Below are 22,881 nucleotides of genomic sequence, written 5' to 3' on the forward strand. Positions count from 1 at the left end.
AGTGCGTGGGCTTCTCATTGCGGTGGCTTCTCTTGTTGAGGAGCACGGGCTCTAGGCGCACGGGCTTCAGTAGCTGTGGTTCGCGGGCTCCGTAGTTGTGGCTCGAGGGCTTAATTGCTCCACAGCATGTGGGATCTTCCCAGACCAGGGCTCGAACCGGTGTCCCCTGCATTGGCAGGTGATTCTTAATCACTGCACCACCAGGGAAGCCCCTAAACTCCAATAAAAGTTAATTTAAAAAAAAGAATCTTTTTTTACTCCTCTACATCCCAGTCCCATAGACGCTGTTGGGATGACACATCTTCAGCTGTGGGAACCTTCAGTCTTCCCAGCCAGCAGACAAGCCCCATCTCTATGAGTTCTTCTCTTGGAGCTCTCTCACTTGCATTGAGTCTTAGAAAATGGGATTCGTCCGTGGTTTACTGGCATGCAAGTGGGTTCCTTGAGGTTGAATTGTGAAAAAAGGTCACAGCTATGATTTTTCCACATCCATCTGTGTCCTTGAAGCCCAATTAGAGGAGAAGGTTGGAAACCTCCTCTGGCCCGTGATATCGCCACATCTCACTAGCCTGTATCTGTCACTTCCACTTAACCAAAATGCCTGAATACCCACCAGCAATTCTCCTGGGCTAACAAAGTCAGCCTCTACCCAGTGGCAACACAAGGTGCCACCCACCATCGAGAGAATCAGTGCTCCTTGACATCCAGTGTCAACGTCACCCTAAGGGAATTGAGGAAAGAAAGAAAAGGAGGTGTAATTTCAGAAAGAAGAGAGGGAGAATCGACCTACTAGGCATTCTTAGTACCAGTGATGGTGGCAGTAGATTGGGGAGGGAGGTGATGCTCCTGAAACAGAGAAGAAAGAGGGGGGAAAGTACAGATGCTAGCTCACCACATTAGTCTGGGTTCAACTAACGTTATGACTCGTCTTCTGAGCAGCTGTGACTGGCGATAATGTGTGTAGGTAGAGTAAGATGAAGCATTTCATTTTTAATCACCTGCTGTCTTATTTCAGTCATCCGGTTCATTCATTTAGGGGGTGTTGTGGAAAAGAAATTGCTTAGAAACTATGGTGAATACAAAGGGATAGAAGGCTTCTGCCTATATAGAGTTCATAATCTCTTTGAAATAAAATGAATCTAAAATTCATCTGGTATCTAATATGTACTAAGCATTTCCCTCTTTGTCATATGTTATGTCACTTGATCGTCACACCATTTTTAAGATAGTCATCATCATCCCATCACCACCACCACCATTATCATGATCACCACCAACAACAACAACATCACCATCACTACCACCACCATCATCACCACCGTCATCACCATTATCACCATCACCATCACCACCACCATCATCATCACCACCATCACCACCACCACCATCACCACCACCACCACCACCATCATCACCACCACCATCATCACCACCACCATCACCACCACCACCATCACCACCACCACCACCATCATCACCACCACCATCATCACCACAACCATCACCACCACCATCACCACCACCATCACCACCACCACCACCATCACCACCACCACCACCACCACCGTCATCATCACCACCATCACCACCACCATCACCATCACCATCACCATCACCACCATCTATCATCACCACCACCATCACCATCATTACCACCACCATCAACATTATCATCAATAAGGCAGCTGAAGCTTGGAGGTGTTTAGGACACAACCAGGATCACACAACTTCAAGCTTCTCTCCTCTACAAAATCCCTATTCCCTTAGGGAAGCAATCACATTAGAATTGTAAGACCATGACACTAGCCATACTCTGGAGTGAAGACCTGTTCCATTTCAAAGCCCACATTCATGCCCAGTCCCATCCACCTGCACCACCATGGTGCCTCTCCCCTCCTCCTCACAATGCGGAATCTCCCAGAGTTGATTACACCCTTCTGCAGCACCCTCTTAGTAGTAGAAGTTTGACTTTGGGAAGCAGAGACAGAGCTCGGCTTTTCTGTCCTGAAAACAGGGTCAAAGCTCTTGACTTCACTCCAGCTCAGGATGCAGGCTTTCAATTTAGGGGTATGATGTGCCAGACCTTGATCTAAGGTCATCCAGCTTAATTGCTAGCTGTGGGCTTGGAAAGCAAGTCATGTTTCTGGACAGCACTGACCAATTCTCTATCACTGCTTTCTTCTTATTTCTTCCTAAAAAAAGAATAAAATTCGAGGCCCCCAAAAGTAACAAGAGCTCAGAGGCAAGCAACAAATACTTCAGTTCCAGAAGTGCTGTGCAGATACCTTCCAGTAAGGTCAATTATACTGCATACTGTTGAAGGAAGAAAAGATGTGCTGATCATTGTGTTTAAAACTGTTCTTGGAGGGAGATGATCTTCTCCTTCACCATGGGAAGGCACAGAATAGTCAGTTTTGCTCTTGTTTGTTTTGGAAATTTTCTAAGACAAAAGTTGCTTTGGGAAACTGAGGGTAAAAAGGAAAGAAAATCAACCCCCTAAAACTCTGCTTCCAGCTGTGCACAGCTGAAGCCCTGGGTGATAGGTGATTCCCTGCTGGGTGCTTCACTCCTTAATTAGTCTCATGAGCGTAGACCGGATTTGGTTGCTTAAATTATAAGGGAACCACTGGGGAGAGGATGTCATTCCCTCCCCACCACTGGACTCTGAGTAGACAGGTTTAGAAGAGCAGATGACAAGGGTCACAAGGGTTCTTGGGACCTGGCACCAAAGATGGTCTGAGCAAGCAAGGTTTCTACTGCTAATACAGTTATCTGGATATTTAGACCAAAAGCTTCAGATAATTCAGTAGCTTGCTGCTGACCTGAAATTCCAGAATAATTCCTTTAATGTTCTGCTTTGCAAGTAAGAACTGAGATTTTTCCTCCTTCATATCTCAAATCTCTTTTTCTATATACAATTATAGTCAGGGATGTGTCAGCAGTTCTGTGGTGCTCTGATGCCTCATGAATTGATCTTTCCCAAGGAATTAAGTTAACCAATAATTATCATTTGGATCTTATTACCATGTAGACACATCAGGAAGTACTTGTTTCAATTAAACTATGAGGATTGAATTTAAAAGGCAGCTTCTTATCAGTTGCCCTGACCACTCCCCCCAAATGTCTGCATCCTCTTGGTTCTAATCAGGGAATCCTGCACCATGTAAAATGTGTTCTTGAAACATCACGTTCTCTCCTGAGAGAATACCTTTTCTTTCCTCTTATCCTCAGAACATCTGACAACAATTTTTCATGTCTGTTCAGTGAAGAAAGCCCTCCTCACCTTCATTCCATCCTCTCCCCCTTTATTTTACATGCATACTTAGCGTGTTTTATGTGCCAGGCACTGTTCTAAGCACTTTATGAATATTAAGTCATTGAATACACAGAACACTTTTATGTTTATTCTTTTCCTTACGTTACAAATGATGGAACCAAGGCACAGAAAGGCTGGGTAACTTTTCCAACGTCACACAGCCAAGTAAATAGAAGAGCTGGGGTTTGAGCCCAGATCATCTGGCTCTAGCACCTGTGTCCTTAACCACCCCATGGCATTGCTTCACAAAGAAGCTTTCTCAAGATACAGATTTTCCAGCAAGACTTGCTAGCAGTCTACCTTAATTTTGACCCTTGGATGGAAATGAGTTTGCTCTGAAACTTTGAAGGAAGAGTTTAATTTTTCCAGATTGTGGAACAACTGAGTCTGGTGTGAAAATCTTTTCATTTCAACATGGATTTCAGCATCTATCAATCAGGTGCAGCCCTTTGGGCCAGGCACTGCAAACTCGAATGCGTGGCAACCCTGCTTTGATGAGTTCACCATCTTCTGGAAGGACTTCCAAGAGAAACCCCCTCCCAGAGTGGAAGGAAGTGAGATGCTTCTGCCCTGGGTCCTAAAGAGCAGAAACATTCAGATTAAGGGCAGTGATGGGGGATAGAATTGGGTTATTCCTGTCTAAGGGAGCTACATTTACAATTATGTAGGTTTGAAAAGAGAGGTAAGGCTTCTCCCAGGAAATTTAAGTAGTTTTGGGTAAGTGGAGCATGAGATGTAATCAAGGATTAGAAACACTTAGATCATGCTAAGGGATGAATTGATCAGAGAGGTGCTTTTTTTTTTTTTTTTTTTTTTTTACCAGACCCGGTTTATGTGCTATCACCTCCTCCTGCCCCTGGGATTTGCTTGGCTCCACCTGCGTGGGCCTTGACCACCTGCTCTGGCTGCTATAAGCTTGCTTGCTCGCCTGGTCCTCCCACCTCAGACTGTCCTTCTTGGGCAGATGCCTTAGAGCCAGTGCACCAGTAGCTATTGTTGGAACACTCTCTTCTCACCCAATAGATGGGCGGTAGTCTTAGGGAGCTAGAATGCCCAGGATTTCTCCATGTGCTTTTTTTTTTTTTTGCGGTACACGGGCCTCTCACTGTTGTGGCCTCTCCCGTTGTGGAGCACAGGCTCCGAACGCGCAGGCTCAGCGGCCATGGCTCACGGACCCAGCCGCTCCGTGGCATGTGGGATCTTCCCGGACCAGGGCACAAACCCGTGTCCGCTGCATCGTCAAGCAGACTCTCAACCACTGCGCCACCAGGGAAGCCCTCTCCATGTGCTTTGAGGTCATCTTTCATGACCAGTGATGAGCAGCATCATGTTGTTTCATGCAAGAACCTGCAGCTCAGCCTCCAGTTCTGACCCCTTGGGCTGCAGTATTGTATGTATATGTGGGGTGGGTCGTATCAATGGCTCCTGTAGGATCAAGCCCTGCGTGGTCTTAGCCTGGCTGCACCCAAGGAGGCTATGGCTCCTCTTCCTGCTTCCAGGCCAATGTGAAACCCCCCATTGCAAGGTGTACCATCAGGCTTCCACAGGTACTCCATAAACACATCCGGAATATATGGAGTTAATGCCTTGTGGGACAAAGGTGGACCACTAAGAGATGGGAGATAGAAAGGACCCTCCGGATAAATCCTTTCTCTTCTTATGCATCTCCTGTAGAACTTTCTGAAGCATGGTGATTTCACAGGGCTTTCTGGAAGATGCCCCATGTGACCAAGGCACCAATTGCATTTCCTTGTGAAGCTATGGCTGCTGAGTAATAACAAATGAACCCCCTTCTCTGTCCCACTTCCTAGTTTTTTAAAGGAGATTTATTGAGATACAGTTCACAATCTATACCATGCACCCATTTCAGGTATACAATTCAAATAGTTTTCAGTATACTTGCAGAGCCGTGGAAGCATCATCACAAGTTTAGAATATTTTATCAACCCAAAGAAAACTTCACAGCCATGAACAGTCGCTCTCCATCCCCCACCTCCACTTCCCTCACCTCATCCCTAGGCAACAACTAATCTACTTTCTGTCTCTGCAGATTTGCCTGTCTTGGACTTGTCATATTAAAAGAGTCTTATGGTCTTTTGTGACTGGTTTCTTTCATTCACCATAATTTTTTCAAAATCATCCACATTGTAGCCTATATCAGCACTTCATTCCATTGTATAGATATTCCACATTTTACTTATCCATTCAACGTTTGATAGGCATTTGGGTTGTTTCCACTATTTGGCTGTTGTGAATGATGCTGCTAAAAATATTCATGTACAAGTTTTTGACTGGATATATTTTTTCATTTTTCTTGGGTATATATTTATGAGTGGAATTGTTGGGTCATATAGTAACTCTGTGTTTAACATTTGAGAAACAGCCAAACGGCACCATTTTAGATTTCCAATAGCACTTTTTTCCGCCACATCCTTGATCCTTTCCAGCACTGACAACATTGGTTATTACTTGTTTTCTGTTTGCTTGTTTGGTTGGTTGGCTTTTTTTGCCCAGTATGCTAGTGAATGTGAATGATATCTCATTGCGATTTTGATTTGTGTGTATTTCTGTATGTATCTCCCTTATGACTAATGACGTTGAGCTTTTTTTCATGTGCTTATTGGTCATTTGTATATCCTTTTCTGAGAGATGTCTTTTCAGATCCTTTGTCCATTTTTAAATTGGATTATTTATCTTTTTATTATTGAATTGTAAGAGTTATTAATAGATTCAGAATACAAGTCTCTTATCAAATATGTGATTTGAAAGTATTTTTTTCCCATTCTGTGAGTTGTCTTTTTTCACTCCTTTAGTAGTATAGTGTTTTTTGTTTTTCTGTTTTTTTAAATTTTGATGAAGTCCAATTTATCTACTTTTTTCTTTTGTTGGTTATGGGTTTTGGTGTGTATATAAGAAAGTTTTGTCAAATCCAAGATCATCAAAATTTACTCCTGGTTTTTTCCTATGAATTTTAGGGTATAGCTCTTACATTTAGTCCATTATCAAATTTTTTTTTTTTTTGCCGTACGCGGGCCTCTCACCGCTGTGGCCTCTCCCATTGCGGAGCACAGGCTCCAGACGCGCAGGCTCAGCGGGCCTAGCCGCTCCGCGGCATGTGGGATCCTCCCGGACCGGGGCACGAACCCGTGTCCCCTGCATCGGCAGGCGGACTCTCAACCACTGTGCCACCAGGGAAGCCCCCATTATCCATTTTAAATTAATTTTTGTGTATGGTATTAAAAAAGAGTACATCTTTATTCTTTTATATGTGCATATTCAAGTTTTCCAGCACCATTTGTTGAAAAAGTCATTTTTTTTAACCTATCAAATTAATTGTCTTAGAACACTTGTCAGAAATCAATTGACCATAAATATGAGGGTTTATTTCTGCTTTCTAAATTCTGTTCTATTTATCTATATGTACTTTCTGATGAATGTGCCACATTATTCTAATTACTGTAGCTTTGTTTGTAGCAAGTTTTTGAAATTGGGAAGTATGAATCTTCCAACTTTGTTTTCTTGTTTCAATATTTTTTTGGCTCTTATAGGCACATTCCATATGAATTTCAGGACCAGTTTGTCAATTTCTAAAATAGAAAAAAGACACCTAGGATTTTGATAGAGATTGTGTTGAATCTATAGATCATTTTGGCGAGTTTTGCCATGTTAACAATATTGTCTTTTGACCCATGAACAAGGATGTCTTTCCCTCTTTATCTGTGGTTTTCCTTTCTGTGGTTTTTGTTACCCTTGGTCAACTTTGGTCCAAAAATATTAAGTGAAAAATTCCAGAAATAAACAATTCATAAGTTTTAAATTGATCACTGTTGTAAGTAGCGTAAGGAAATCTTGAGTTGTCCTGCGCTATCCAGCTCAGGAAGTGAATCATCCTTTTTTCCAGTATATATATGTTGCTGTTGGTCACTAAGTAGCCTTGTCTAGGTTATCGGATTGATCGTCCTGGTATTGCATACAGTGATTGTGCTCAGGTAACCCTTATTTTACTTAACAATGACTCCAAAGCGCAAGAATAGTGATGCTGGCAATTCAGATATGCTAAAGAGAAGCCATAAAGTTCTTCCTTTAAGTGAATAGGTGAAAGTTCTCAACTTAATAAGAAAGGAGAAAAAAAATCATGTAGTGAGGTGACTAAGACCTACAGTAAATATGAATCTTCTATCTGTGAAATTGTGAAGAAGGAAAAAGAAATTTGTCCTACTTTTGCTGTCACACATCAAACTGTAAAAGTGCTTAGTTAAGAGGGAAAAAGGCATTAAATTTGTACAATAAGATATTTTGAGAGAGACCACATTCACATAACTTTTATTACATTATATTGTTATAATTGTTCTATTTTATTATTAGTTATTGTTGTTAATCTCTTACTGTGCCTAATTTATAATTTAACTTTATCATAAGTAGGTATGTAAGGATAAAAACGCAGTATATATAGGGTTAGGTACCATCGGCTGTTTCAGGCATCCAGTGAGGGTCTTGGAATGTATCTTCCACAGATAAGGAAAACTTCTACATTTAAATCTTCTTTGACTGCTTCCAACACTTTGTTTTCCAGAATACAAGTTTTACATCTCTTTTATTGAGAGTATTCTTAATAATTTTAGTTTTTGATGTTATTGTAAATGGCATTGCCTTTTCAATTTTATTTCATTGTGTTCATTTTACTGTAAAATACAATTTACTTTTGTATGTGTCATATCTTGCAAATTTGCTAAACTTATATACTAGATCTAACAGTATTTTAGTCAATTATTTAGGATTTTCCATGTAAGAGGTCATGTCATATGTAAATAAAGATAGTTTTACTTTTCCCCTTCCCATTTTGACATCCTTCATTTGTCCGTTGCTCCGGTTAGTACCTCTACTAGAATGTTGAACAGAAGTGACAAGATTGGATATCCTTATCTGGTTTCTGATCTTATGAGGAATTCATTTAGTCTTCATTATTAAGAATGATGTTGGCTGCAGATTTTTTATAGATGCCCTTTATCATATTGAGGAAGTTCCCTTTTATTCATACTTTGTTGAGTATTCTTAAAATCAGTGTTAGATTTTGTCAAATGCCTTTGCCTAGTCTATTGAGATGGCCATGTGGTTTTGTCCTTTATTGATATGATGTATTATAATAAATGACATTTGTATGTTAAAACAACTTGCATTCCTGGGATTAATCCCACTTGATATAGGTTAAGTTTATAATTGCTATATCCTCTTGATGAATTGACCTTTTTATTTTTATAAAATGTCCCTCTTTATCTCTAGTAACATTTTTTTTCAATCTTCACGTTTATTTTCTCTGTTATTTGTATAGCCTCTCTGGCTCTCTTACCATATTGCTTGTATGGTGTACCATTTTTAACCCTTTTACATTCAATCTACTTGTATCTTTGAATCTAAAACTGTATCTTCTGTAGACAGCATAGAGTATCATTTTTATTATTGTTGTTAAAAACTGGACATTTTAAATAACTTGGTAGTAATTCTTGATACTGATTCTCCCCTCCCCTACCTCCAGGTTTTGTTGTTGTTTGATTATCTGCTTATTTACTTGTTTAGCAACTTGGATGAACTATTTCAGTAAAGTCTATTTCTCTATGCAGACACTAATGTTGCCCTCAGCCAGTAGAGCCTTGGGCATTCTCATAATCCCCTTGACCTCTTCCTCTTTCACCCAGGATGACAGTGAAACCAGGGTTCTCTTTTACTCTCACTGATCTCCCAGTTAAACTTCAGTCTGGTCTGCTGTCTCTGTTGATATCACTCCACACCCAGTAATTGCTAGCTGAATGATCTACTGTTTTCTACATGCCTTGGGTCAGAAATTGCTCCACAGTCTGATTCAGTTAAAGTGCAGGGTAATTTTCACAGGAGTAAACCTTGAGGCCAGTCTTTGACACTTCTCTGACCCCACAATGGCTCTTCACAGCCATTTATTTCCATAGTTTTTTTTTTAAACTTCTAACTGTTCTACCCTTTTGTGTATAGATATCATGGAGCAACCAGCCCTTTCTACTTGCTCACTACCTAAATGTCCATTGTTTTTGACAGTGCCCTTAGGCTTGAACTTCCCTACACTCTGTTTCAAATAAAGCAAGTTCCCTTAGTGGTACTTATGGAGTTCTCTGTTCTATGGGCTGCCTCCCACTTTAACAGAACCTCCATTCCACTGCTCTGAAAAGGGATACAGGAACAACCACCTGCTTCTTTTAGAGAGAGACCCCTGCTTTATGAATGGGGTGCTGAACAGGGCAGTAGCTCTTATTCTTCTTGGCTTGTCTCCTTTTGCACAGAAACTCAGCCCTATGAGGAAGCCAGGGTGAGAGGGTTTGGGGCCCTTTATTCTTGGCCTTCCATGCCTGGGGTAGAATTGCAAGCCTGTGAGTAGGGGTTCTAGAAGAGGAGATCTCTCAGTCATATTTGCCTGCAGTAGAGCTTGTGCAACACACTGCTTGGGGCGGGGAAGGGGGGTTGATGTCACATACTGACAGCCTGATTTTCTGGGTAGAAACTGTAGCCCTGGACAGGGAGCTGGGGTTACAAGGGAGCCCCATCCTCTTGGCTGTGCCCACCCAGAGTAGAGTTTTCCTCACACTGAGCTGGGAAGTAGGAGAAGGTAACAGTCCAGGACACAGACTCTTGCAGGTTTTACCAATATTTAGAAGATTGTCTTCAATTGCTGTATGCTCTCAGTACCATTTCCAGAGACTGAATGTTTGTTTTGGTTTTTTGGTTTTTTTAATTTTTAACAATTCTCACCAGTGATGGTTTTCCCACTAGGGAGAGCATCTAGGGCTCTCATGCTGTCATTCTGAAAGTGCTTTTCCCTTGCTTCCCTTTTTCTCTTACTCTTGCTGCCTTTGGTTTACAGAATTCATGTAATCTTTGTCTTACACTGTTTTGTAGGGAACCTGGATTAAGAAGGCACTCTAGAAAGAACATTCAGGCAGCTGTGTGAAAGTACTACTGCATGGGTGGAAGTGATATCAAGAGTTGACCAGGTTGACGAGAAAACCTCATCCTGGAAGGAGATAGCAGGATGCCACAGAATTCTAGTTTTTCTTCTATTACCCTCCCTATATTGGCATCACTTCTCTGACACCATCAGCTATCAATTGATTAAAACATGTTGTCATGTATTCACAAAGATTCAGAAATTTAGAGCAGGAAAAGGATACCTGGCATAGCATCTTCATTGTAGAGATGAAAAAATTGAGGCTTAAACAGGTAAAGTGACTTTCTCAAAGTCAGTCAGATAATTAATGTCTGAGGACAGAGGCTTCCTGGTGCTTAGTTTTGGTCTTTCCACAGAGCACCATGGGAAACGCTCTCTCTCTCTCATTTCTTTTTAGAAGAAACATAAAATAAAATTCAAATAAAAAGATAAAATATCTATTATAAAGAAGTTGTCCAGGGCTTCCCTGGCGGCGCAGTGGCTGAGAGTCCGCCTGCCGATGCAGGGGACGCGGGTTCATGCCCCGGTCCAAGAAGATCCCACATGCCGCAGAAAGGCTGGGCCCGTGAGCCATGGCCGCTGAGCCTGCACGTCCGGAGCCTGTGCTCCGCAATGGGAGAGGCCACAGCAGTGAGAGGCCTGTGTACCGCAAAAAAAAAAAAAAAAAAGACGTCCATCACAAGGCTTTTCATGTAGCCTTTTCTGAAAAAAAAAATTGACCCAATATAGCCACCATCTGTGGTTCACCTGAGAGTCTCGTTTTAGTGACTGGATCTGGTCAATTTTAGAGGCAAACTGTGAAGGAAAGAGAAGAAAAAAATCCAAATGTGAGCTTTTAATTCTATTGCCTTACTAAGAAGTTATGTCTAGAAGCTAGCTTTCCTCAAAATGTTCCACCTCAATTTTCCAGTGATCTTCACTGAGTGTGGGGCTGAAGTGGGAACCATCTACATGTGCTAATATGAATGAAGAGAAAAGATGCAAATCACCCTGCAGTTTGATATGGAATAGGTGTTGAGATAGTCTATGGATTATGAATAATAATTCTCATTCTCTATTGAGCATTGCTCATCATTGCAACAGAGTTCTTATCCTCAGATAGAATAATAGATGTAATTAATAATAAAAACTAACATTTATTAAGCATCAGTTATATGCCAGATACTTTACTTGCTTTATCTCATTTAATGATCCTAGCCACTCGATGAGATAGATATCATTCCGTTCCCTCTTTTTAGACAAGAATGCTTTGAAAGGTAAGTGACTTGGCTACAGTCATCTGGCCAGATGTAGAGGAAATAGGAATAGATTCATGGCATCCATCTCAAAATTCTTCCATAAACAGTCTGTTATACTGCTTCTTTTGAACAAATAGGCCGTAATAACACGATTCTTTCAAATGAAAAGTTTGGAGGTGCCACAGAATTTCTCAAAACTGGTTTTTAGAGGTATTTCATGGAGCTTGTTCCTCTGCTTGTTCTTTTTTTTAATACTATGTAAAGTTTATGGAGCTCTAGAGCTTCGTGTTTTGAATTACTATCTAGACATATTCTATGCTGCCGCCTCCTCCTCCCTCTTTTACAGTGACCACATGACACAGTTTTCCAGCACTGTTCTGGTTTCCAGCTGTGGTCTGGTATGATTATTAATAGGTCTCCTGTACTTTCAGAAGTGCCCTGGTTTAGATGAGAATTACACGGTCACTCATCCTTGAACCGGTCAAGGTGTAGTATTGTGGCTGCCCACTAGGTGTCAGCAGTGTAACCCCCAGGGAACTCAGGGAAAGCATTTCATTACAAAAGTCAAATCTGAGCAAATAATTAAGTGTAGTTCAAGAGCTACCTGCAGCCTCGGCCATTCAAAACAAGTGAGCTAGCAGGGGGAGGAGAGAAGGACCGGGTGCAGAACAGGTAGCTTCTTTCCTAGGATCTGGAGAAGAGGGAGGGATTCTCTTCCTGGTTAGAAGGGCTCTAGTGACATCTGGAATGAGCACCGTGGCACCCTTTTTAATTTTCACTCACAAAGTGAAACCAGTGTGCAGTGAGGTGAGGAAACAGCTTGGAATGAAGAAGTATTTTTGCTTCATAAATTGCTCTTCAAATCACGATCGGATGAAGGTCGCACAGGTAGTTCCCTGGGCTTTCTCAAGTCTATTGAATGACTAGATGCATTTGGGCCAGAGGCTGAGTTGCCTGAACACAAATACTTTAAAGGTGATTTGAAAATATCTATACTCAGAACTCAGTGACGTGCTTGGACTCTTCCTGGAATGACCCACGGACTGTGCGTATTTCACCTGTTGCCCAGGTAGATGCTGCCGCTCTCTGGAAACCCTCCTCACTTCAGAAGTGCAGCACCTAAAGGCACACACAGTAAGAGAAGCCCACAGCATGGGTTTTCAGATGCTTGTGCCTTTCGGTCCTTGGAATTGGTTGTTCTTGCTAGTGGCCCTCAAGTGTGGTGGAGCATCTTCTGATTTGAATGAATCCACAAATTCCTCTGCCCAGCATGACCTTAATGTTCGGTTTGCTGCTGCCAGCTCTGAGCCAGCTGAGACGGTATCTGTTTTCGCACTGGATTATGACTATGTGCAAATTCCTTACGAGGTCACCCTCTGGATCCTCCTAGCATCCCTTGCAAAAATAGGTAAGGCCCCAAACATCTACCTGGTTTGAGGAGTTGTTTTCCACATGAGATAAAATGCCTTGTAGATGGTGAATTAAGTGGATTTTAACTCTTGCTGCTATTACATAAAAAATTCTATTCCTGAGTCAAGGGAAAGTCATAACTGATTTTTGTCAAGCCATTTAATACTTCAGGTTGTGTTTTGAAATTTAAGAGCCTACTTTTGGGCTCTCTGTTGTTTGGATTTCCTCTCCTTTCAGGGTGGCAGCCATGTGACACTATTTGGCATATAAAAATCTCGAGTTCTATGCTTTAAGAAATACAGAGTAAAGTATGTTGAGCTTGGAATGATGCCCACTGGAAATTTCAGGAACCATATAATGATTCTTCTGTAAAATGTGCTTCTTTCATTCTTGGCCATGGAACCAGGGGCTTCATCAACGACGCACATTGTTTATTCTTTAAAAGTGGCATGTGCTCCTTGCAAATGGACAGAAAGCAAGAAACAAGGCAACCAGAAGCAACTCATATCACTCAGTGATGGGATACGGTGGAATAGAGATGGTATCTGTCAGTAAAATCTTTGTTTACACCTGAGCCGAATGGAACCAGTGGAGCACCCCTGGTTTCCTCTGTGACATAAAGTGGATTCAAGTTAATAGATGAAATTCTAACTAGGGTTCTTTGTGCCCAGAGCAAAGTGATGGTTTCCACTCTGTGACCATTTAATCTCCAAGTTCACCCCCTTGTCTCCTTAGAAACAGCTTATTCCAGAGTGGGAAACTAATACAAATATCTTAATTGTCAAGCATAATGTCTCCTTTGCTTTAGTTATGAACTTTGTTATTTGAGTAGATAAGATTGCCTCATTGAAATAGACCCTATGAATCATGTTAGTGCTTGTTTATATGATTCCTCTGGAACAGCTATGAAATATGGGGTGAGCCATGAAATCAGGCAGTTAACTCCTTGGCATCAGGATGCTGGGCTCTGTCTTTTCATCTAACTCCCTGCCCATGGATGTTGGGGGGGCGCTGGCATATTCATTAGGTGCCCGTCATAACTGCTGTTCATTTTGAGCTCATAAGATGTGAAGATAGAATGAAATTCTTAGTTTGAAGAACTCTTGTGCAGTTTATCAAATGGCTAAATGACACAGAGGGTTGCACATTATTTCTGAGAAGGGCTCAAGTAAAAATGGGTTTCCAAAGGGATGATATTCTCAGTTCAGAGCTAGGGGTCTAACACCTTTCATGCAACCACGTGGATACTGAGAACGTTCAAGTTGGTCTTATGTGATCTTGAGTTTTCCTTTGTCAAAATGCCAGAGATTCTGACCCCACCCACTCCCTTCCTTTTCACAGTAATGGGTGAAGTTGGTCTGGAATCAGGAAACTAGCTGATTCCACTGACTAGCTCTGTCTTTCTTCATCTCAGTTCGTTCATCTGTGAAATTATTTCTGAGATCTCTTTTTGGTAAAAATAAGAATTTTCTAATGGAAAGAGGCTTCTATTCTATATCAGTGAACATCTCAAGGTGCAAAGTATATGTTTTATATTAGCATAAGACACAGATTGTCCTTTAGAGGTGTTGTGTGTGCCCAGACTACAAGTTCAGAGTCCTGTAAGGATGCTATTGTTCATAGAATTGCTGTTTAAATGTTCTTGATTTTCATGAGGATGCCACTCAACATACTTTAGAAAAAGAAAATAACTGAAGTAGGTTATCAGTTGAATCATGCTTATTCGAGCACAATTTCATATTTACTGGACTTTAAGAATTCAGATTATTTTTATATTGTACATGAAAAGAACGTCAAATTTACTGAATATATACTGTGATCCAAGTACTAGTCTTGTAGCTTTATATATGGTAGCTTGTTTACCTGGGGCAAAAAAATAATAATAATGACATAAAACTTTAACAATTAAGGAAACCATATCGCTTTTTTAGATTCTATATTATAAATCTTGAATCAAAATATAATTAATAATCGCTAGTATTCTTTTATTCCATCATTCTATCAAGACACATTTATTGAGCACCCAGGCAAGGTGTAGGAATGATTGTGGTCCCCAGCCTCAAGGGGGAAGATGGGTGAATCTAGTACTGCCTAATAGGTGTTCTGATAGGGCCATCTTTGACTTTCAGGCTGGACTTTGTTATTCGTGGCCTTTTAAGTTTCAGGCCAGGGAACTAAAACCTCAAAGTGACTGACTCTATTGTCCATTATGGAAGGGGAGAAGAATTTTGAAATGTGAAACTCACGTAGCCTGCTTACAGGGCCCTGCTTACAGGTTAAACCCTCTTCCTGCTATCACTGTGTAGATGCAACTCGGCTTCAGGAAGGTGACATTGGATCCATTTCAGGAAACTAGATCCCTGGAAGCAGGACCAGACTGGGGAGACACGGGGCCTGAGAAAATCACACTATGGGCTCTTCCGCCTACTTTACATATTTAAAAAGCTAAGTGTGGTTAAATAAGCACTAACTGAAGAAGGAGGAGGAGAGAGGAGAAGAAGGAAGCTGTTATTAGGAAATGGACAGAGCAGGACTTTAGAAGGAGGCCTTAAGCTGGTCTTGAAGCCAGTGGGCTGTGTGGTTTGGAATAATGTCTCTTGACACTCCATTGTATTAACCTGCCTGCTGATGGTGGATGGAGAAGTTCAAAGCTGTGGTCAGGGAAACCCACGAGTTCTTTGGATGGCTGAACCTAAAACTTCCTAAGGAGACATTCCATGGCCCCAAGGCCTATGGGAGGGAGCCTACCTCCTTAGCCTTGAACTTCAGGCCCTCCATTGCTTGGCTCAAAATCAGTACACTTCCAATAGCCAGGACATGGAAACAACCTAAATGTCCATCAACAGAGGAATGGATAAAGAAGATGTGGTACATATATGCAATGGAATATTACACAGCCATAAAAAGGAATGAAATCGGGTCATTTGTAGAGACACGGATGGACCTAGAGTCTGTCATACAGAGTGAAGTAAGTCAGAAAGAGAAAAACAAATATCATATATTAATGCATATATGTGGAATCTGAAAAAAAATGGTATAGACGGGCTTATTTACCAAACAGAAATAGAGACACAGACATAGAGAAAAAACCTACGGATACCAAAGGGGAAAGGTGGGTGGGAGGAATTGGGAGATTGGGATTGACATATATACACTATTGTTATTATGTATAAAATAGATAACTAATGAGAACCTACTGTATAGCACAGGGAGCTCTACTCAGTGCTCTGTGGTGACCTACATGGGAAGGAAATCCAAAAAAGAGGGGATATATGTATACATATAGCGGATTCACTTTGATGTACAGCAGAAACTAACACAACATTGTAAAGCAACTATACTCCAATAAAATTTTTTTAAAAAAATCAGTACTCTTCCCAATTAAAATTTGCTCTGGCCAGATGAATCTCCTCAGTGAATGTCAAAAATATCTGGCTGGGCCATCCCTGTCTCTCCCCTCTTTCTCCTGGAGTTCTCCCCTCCTAAAATGCCTTCCCTCTGTTGTCCAACTATGTAAGTCCCACTCATTCTCCAAAACCTGTTCAACTTCTCCTTCCCATGCAAGAGCTTCTCTGATGAACAGCTGACCTGTTCATTCATTCATTTATACACTTAAGAAAGATTCTTTTAGCAATTAGACATGCTGTTATGGACAAGACATCTTGCTAAGCGCTTTGGGGAGATATAAAGATGTGTGCCATCCTGCCTGAGTTTGAGGAGTTTAGAGATTAGTAGGGGAGAAAAGTCATGGACCAAAAATGGTAGAAAAGGATCGTTGTTGAACAGGTACAGATAAAATGTTACAATAATTCAAAGGAGGACATATTATTTCCTTGGGAAGAGATTGGGAAAAGCTTAACCTCAAGGATTGAGCAGGACCAAAATAGGGTGGAGAGAAGCACAATGCAGGCAACAATAATAATATGTAAAGACAAGAAAGGAGGCCTCCAGGATGAAAAGGCGTGAGCTTGGCTATAATGTAGGTTGCATGAAGACAGTGCAGGGTGTGTGGGATACGGACTCGGGGAGAGCCCCAGGTGGCCTGCTGTGCCTGGATCTCTTGTCATATTTGTTGATATATTCAATATACCCTTCTCTGTATACTTATACATTATATTGGCTTTATCTTCTTATTTGTTAAGAATGTTTCTAAAATTTCATCAGTAGTTGGAATTGTAGAAAACATGTTTGGTCCTCCACCTCACAGGACTTACAGTGGGTTGTTCTTGTCACAGGGATGCTTAACAAATACTCTCAGTTTAAATTCCATGAGACGCTTTGTGTGCCTTCAGAGTCTTAGGTGGGGAATTGAACAATCAGATAACATGGTGTAGAATAGTCATGTGGCAGCAGGATGTGGAATAGACCAGGAGGGGGAGGGAGAGGGAGGAGATCAGGAAGACACCGCAGTAAGTAGGATGAGAAGTGGGGCGGTCCTCAGTGAAGGTAGTGGCTGCAGGAGTGTACAGGAGGAGACGGACTTCCGGGGCAGCCAGTGGGAGACGTAACTGATGAAATAGGTTGCCAATTGCACGAAGGGGCAAAGGTGACGGGGTCCCCATAAGAATGCGACTTGATTTCCTCTCAGATGGCTGACTGGGTAGCAATGTCATTGGTTAAGTAAAGGAAACAAAATAAAGACTTTTCATTTTTATTCATTTGTTTGTGGTGGAGAAGGAAGTGAGATGAGGTAAATTTGGAAGGAACTGGGGTTTAGGTCACTGTGACAGACTCTTGCAGGAGCTTCAAAGGTGGGTTTTGCATGAGAGCAGAAGAGTTCCACCACTCAGATCCCTCAGGATGGGGAAAACAGGAGGGCACGGCTGGCTGAGAAGATGCTGGAACCTGCACTGAGCATGGGAAGCACTTCCTCACATCAAGCCGCAGCCACACTTGCAGCTCCTGCTACAGATGGGTGCTGAGGCTGGGCCCGGAGATGCTGCCATCTGCGTGGCTTTGAAAGACCTCCTGCACACCCCTCCCCTGGTGTCCTGGGGGCCAGAGCCGGGTTACTTGCCAACGTCTAAACGTGGTTCTCTGCTCTCCGCAGGCTTCCACGTCTACCACCGGCTGCCGGGCCTCATGCCTGAGAGCTGCCTGCTCATCCTCGTCGGGGCCCTGGTGGGCGCCATCATCTTCGGAACTGACCACAAATCGCCTCCGGTCATGGATTCGAGCATCTACTTCCTGTACCTCCTCCCGCCCATCGTCCTGGAGGGCGGCTACTTCATGCCCACCCGGCCCTTCTTTGAGAACATCGGATCCATCCTGTGGTGGGCAGGGCTGGGGGCCCTGCTCAATGCCTTTGGCATTGGCCTCTCGCTCTACCTCATCTGCCAGGTCCAGGCCTTTGGCCTGAGTGACGTCAACCTGCTTCAGAACCTGCTGTTCGGGAGCCTGATCTCGGCCGTGGACCCCGTGGCCGTGCTGGCCGTGTTCGAAGAGGCGCGGGTGAATGAGCAGCTGTATATGATGATCTTCGGGGAGGCCCTCCTCAACGACGGCATCAGCGTGGTGAGATGCGCCCCCCCACCGTCCCCAGGGAGATGAGGGTCCTGGGGGGTGGAGAAGGCCAGGCAGGCCTGGGCCTCAGCAGGACAGAGGTGGGCCAGGGCAGTGTGGCCCCAGGTCTGGCCACTGCCCTTGGGATCTGCACGGTGCCCGCGCTCGCTCACTACGCTGCTTGTCATCCACTGGCTTCTTTAAAGGAGAAGCAGGAGAGAGGAAGTATGATTCTTTAGTGAATTCGGTGTTTCACTGAGCAAGCAGAAACCGTGGCTAAAGGCTCTTCTGGGTTTAAGGCTCTTCTGGGTTTTCTCATTAGGACAAGCAGTACTTGTGCTTTTATTTTCTCTCAGTCACGGGACCTCACCCTCCTTCCCTTTAGATGCTTTTTTTTAAGCTCTGTTTTAGATGATGAAGTTAAATAAAAGGTAGGGGTAGGGAGAGAGATGACAGAGGATTTGCACAAATGCATTGGCGTGTATATCAGTCTCAGTTGCGTGACTCCCCTGGAGAACGTGACGGAGCAGCTTTGCTTAGGAGTCCTTCCAGAGAGAGGCCGAGAAGGGTTTACAGGCCACATCAGCGCAGAGCATTAAGGCCCAGGGATGACTTTGGCTAGAGGTGCTGAAATATTCCAGATTGGCTGCTGCATTGCCCAGTTCCTTACGTTACTGCAAACCTTCACCAGGAGTTAGTCTATGTGATTTTATATAAATTTTTATGTACTTTTCTTATTCTTACATTTATATCACACCACATAAGTAATACTAGAATGCATTTTCAGTGTAAAAGACTTAAATAGTACAAAATCATACAGCATAAAACACAAAAGCCTCCGCCTGACCCTCTTCCCTCCCCCTTGGATGCAGTTTGCGTTTCCCTCCCCATTTTTATCATGGACACATGCATATACGTACGCAGATATAGATGTATTGATACATCATTCTACATAAAGTGGGTGGCATTAAATCATATGTACTGCTTAGACGTACCAAATCTTGGACTTCTTTCTAGCTCTTTTCCACTGTTGCAGAGTATTTCATAGATTATGTTTATAAAGATTTATTTAACCAGTTCTTGATGGGTGAATATTCAGGTGGTTGTCAATTTTTCACTTTAAAAAACAGTGTTGCGATAAGTATTCTTGTTTCTGCATGCATCTCTTTTCGCACTTGTGAGTTTTTTTTTTTTTTTTTGCTATACGTGGGCCTCTCACTGATGTGGCCTCTCCCGCTGCGGAGCACAGGCTCCGGATGCGCAGGCTCAGCGGCCATGGCTCACGGGCCCTGTGAGTCTTTTTATAGGATATATTCTTGGAAGTGAAATTTCTGGGTTAAAAAGTAGGTATACTTAAAAATTTGAGAGATGCTGCTATAATCGCCTCCTCTTCATTCAAATGATGAAGGAGGGATTCCCACCAGAAGGTTATGGAGTGACACCAACGCTAAACAGATGAGACTAATGACAAGTGTGTGCGTCACCTATACTCACAGCCCAGAGTAGGGGGCCACCGCGCACCATGCCGGGCCACATGGGTGCTGCCCTGGGGAACAGAGTGAGCCCTCAGGGACTGTGGGAGGAACTAGTAGAAGGATGGGGTACCTCCTGGTTCCTAGGGGATGATGTGATTGACTTATTATTTTTTTATTTAACAAACTTTCATTTGGTACCTATTGTGTTCTGGGCACAGTGCTAACTGCTTGGGTGGCAATGATAATGAATGAGATGAGGTCCCCTGCTCTCATTTTTTGTAAATGTTTATTTTATATTGGAGCATAGTTGATTAACAATGTTGTATTAGTTTCAGAGGTACAGCAAAGTGATTCAGTTATGTATATATATGTATCTATTATTTTTCAAAGTCTTTTTTTTAATCCCTTTTTAAATTTTTTATTTATTTATTTTTGGCTGCGTTGGGTCTTTGTTGCTGCACGCAGGCTTTCTCTAGTTGCGGTGAGCCGGGGTTACTCTTCGTTGCGGTGCGTGGGCTTCTCACTGTGGTGGCTTCTCTTGTTGCGGAGCACGGGCTCTAGGCACATGGGCCTCAGTAGTTGTGGCACGCAGGCTCAGTAGTTGTAGCCTGTGGGCTCTAGAGCGCAGGCTCAGTAGTTGTGGCACACGTGCTTAGTTGCTCAGCGGCATGTGGAATCTTCCCAGACCAGGGCTCAAACGCGTGTCCCCTGCATTGGCAGGCAGATTCTTAACCACTGCGCCACCAGGGAAGCCCATCAAAGTCTTCTGAGTAATTCCACGGGCTGTCAGGGAAGTGATCCCCAGTACACATGGATATACAAGTACTGTGCCTGGTCCCTTGATAAGGAGGGTTATTGGGCTACGGGACCTTACCGTGGGGTCAGATTGCAGGGGGAGCTTGCAGTAGAGCCATTCAGGACCCTTCTCATTTTAGCAAATATATTAAACCTTAATTTTAGTTTTTATGTATACAGCTGCCAAGATTTTCCAGAAATCTTTATGGGCTTGCATTTCCATACACGGTGTATTAAGTGCATATTTCCTTGTATCATTGTCAACAAGGGGCATTGCTTTCTTAATGTTTTCCCATCTAATGAGCAAAAAAGGATGACACATGTTTGCTATAATCTGCATGATGATATTAAGCATCTTTTCAAAGATGGTGGATCATTAGCGTTTCTTACGCTATGAATTGGAAGTTCATGTCCTTTCATGGTTGCCAGACTTAAAAAAAAATACACGTTACCAGTTAAATTTGAATTTCCTATAAACAATGAGAAATTTTTTATCAGTATGTCCCAATTATTGTATGCAAATATCACTTCTTGTCAATGCTTCTTTGAGACCAGTTGCTGTTTTTTTTCTTTTTTAATTGATTTGTAGAAACTCATTAAATTATCTAAACTTTAAGCTTTAGATAAACTTTAAATTATATAAACTTGAATGTTACATAAAAAGCAAATATTTTCTCCCATTCTGTCACTTAAATTTTTTTAAGTCATGTATCTTCTATCTGTAAAAGTTTAAAATATGTATGTAGTCAAACCTACTAACATATTCTTTTATTGCCCTGGGTTTCACATTTTGCTTTCCGAGACTGTGCCTAACCAAAGAACATGCACACACGTTTTGTTTTGTTTTTTAATTTTTTTCCCTTTTACAATTAATTATTTAATTCACCTGGCACACAATTTTTTAGTGATGTTATTCATAATTTTCTTTATTTTTTCTTTTTTAAATTTTAATTTATTTATTTTATTGAAGTACAGTTGACTTACGTTGTGTTCATTTCTGCTGTACAGCAAAGTGACCTAGTAATACACATATATACATTGTTTTTAAAATTCTTTTCCATTATGGTTTATCCCAGGATGTTGAGTATCATTCCTTGTGCTATATATCAATAGTAGGACCTTGCTGTTCATCGTGGCACACAATATTTTATCATGAGGACTTTATGCCAAAATGGATAGTACTGGGGGAAAAAGCATTTGAAAATAATCCAAGATATCCGGGGTGGATTCACCAAGTGGAGGAGACCCACACTTGAAGACAGAAGCCAGGTTATTTATTCATAATGAGAATCTCTAACTATTGAGCGAGATACTAGACTCATCAGACCTGCCTGTTCTTCCCTGCTGGGCAAGCATCTCAGAAAGCCAAGGTGTCTGCCGGTTGCCAGGGGAGCCTGGACTCCAGCCTGCCATCCCATTTACGTATCTCATTTCTCAGTGTGTGGCCCTCAAGCCACGTGCCTCAGAATCCCCCAGGTGGGCTTGGTGAGCACTCAGATGGTCAAACCTCAACCCAGGACCACTGACCCCCACTCTCTGGGAACAGAGCCTGGGAATCTGTATTTTTAACCAGCACCTCAGAAGATGGCTGATGTTTGGGAACTACTTGTTCATGGCCTTTAGGTGGAAAGAGCTGATATATCTTGATCTAAAACGATGCTATGTCTGGGAAAGGTCTGGGCTAGATGTGCCTCCACCCATTCTCCCTTCAGGTGCTTTCTTACTTTGGGTTTTGTTACAGTGGAATAAGTCCCCTTGGCTGGGAACCAGTTCCACCTCCTAAGGCACCCCTCTGAGCCACGATGCCTCCGTTTCACAGTTTATCCAGAGAGCATCTCATTTTACTCATATCCAAGTTCTTTGGGGTCCCTTGCTGACTGTAACCCCACGAAAGCAATGCCCTTGAGGGTGCTCATCTGGGTCAACATCAAGGCCACCTCCTGGCAGCCCATTCTGAGATAATTATCCAACTTTCCCTTCCTAAATCGTTAGAGAAATTTAGCAATGACAATATCACCTCACTTAATTTTCACAGACCAAGCTCTTTCTTGATACAACCTACAAACGTTGCTGCCTAGACATAGTCTTTGTTAACGACCCACGAAAACATGTGGCTCTGTTCCCCCTGTGGTGCTGCTTCTGAACTTGAGACTCACTTCAGCCTGAGTTTTCCCT

The 22,881-nt window shown here is 42.4% G+C and overlaps 1 protein-coding gene across 1 annotated transcript in view; it reads left to right on the forward strand.

Moving 5' to 3' along the window:
- Positions 1-12,676: 12,676 nt before the first annotated feature.
- The window catches only part of SLC9A4 (solute carrier family 9 member A4), a gene marked incomplete at both ends in the record, with an annotated part of 51,777 nt that continues 41,572 nt past the window's right edge, over positions 12,677-22,881 (forward strand). Inside the window, 2 exons of the mRNA XM_079720952.1 lie at positions 12,677-12,932; positions 17,985-18,448. Of these exons, the coding sequence (XP_079577078.1) occupies positions 12,677-12,932; positions 17,985-18,448 (720 nt within the window). The remainder of the gene's footprint in view (positions 12,933-17,984; positions 18,449-22,881) is intronic.

Source organism: Hyperoodon ampullatus, assembly GCF_949752795.1.
Source record: "Hyperoodon ampullatus genome assembly, chromosome: 15".
Classification (NCBI taxonomy): domain Eukaryota; kingdom Metazoa; phylum Chordata; class Mammalia; order Artiodactyla; family Ziphiidae; genus Hyperoodon; species Hyperoodon ampullatus.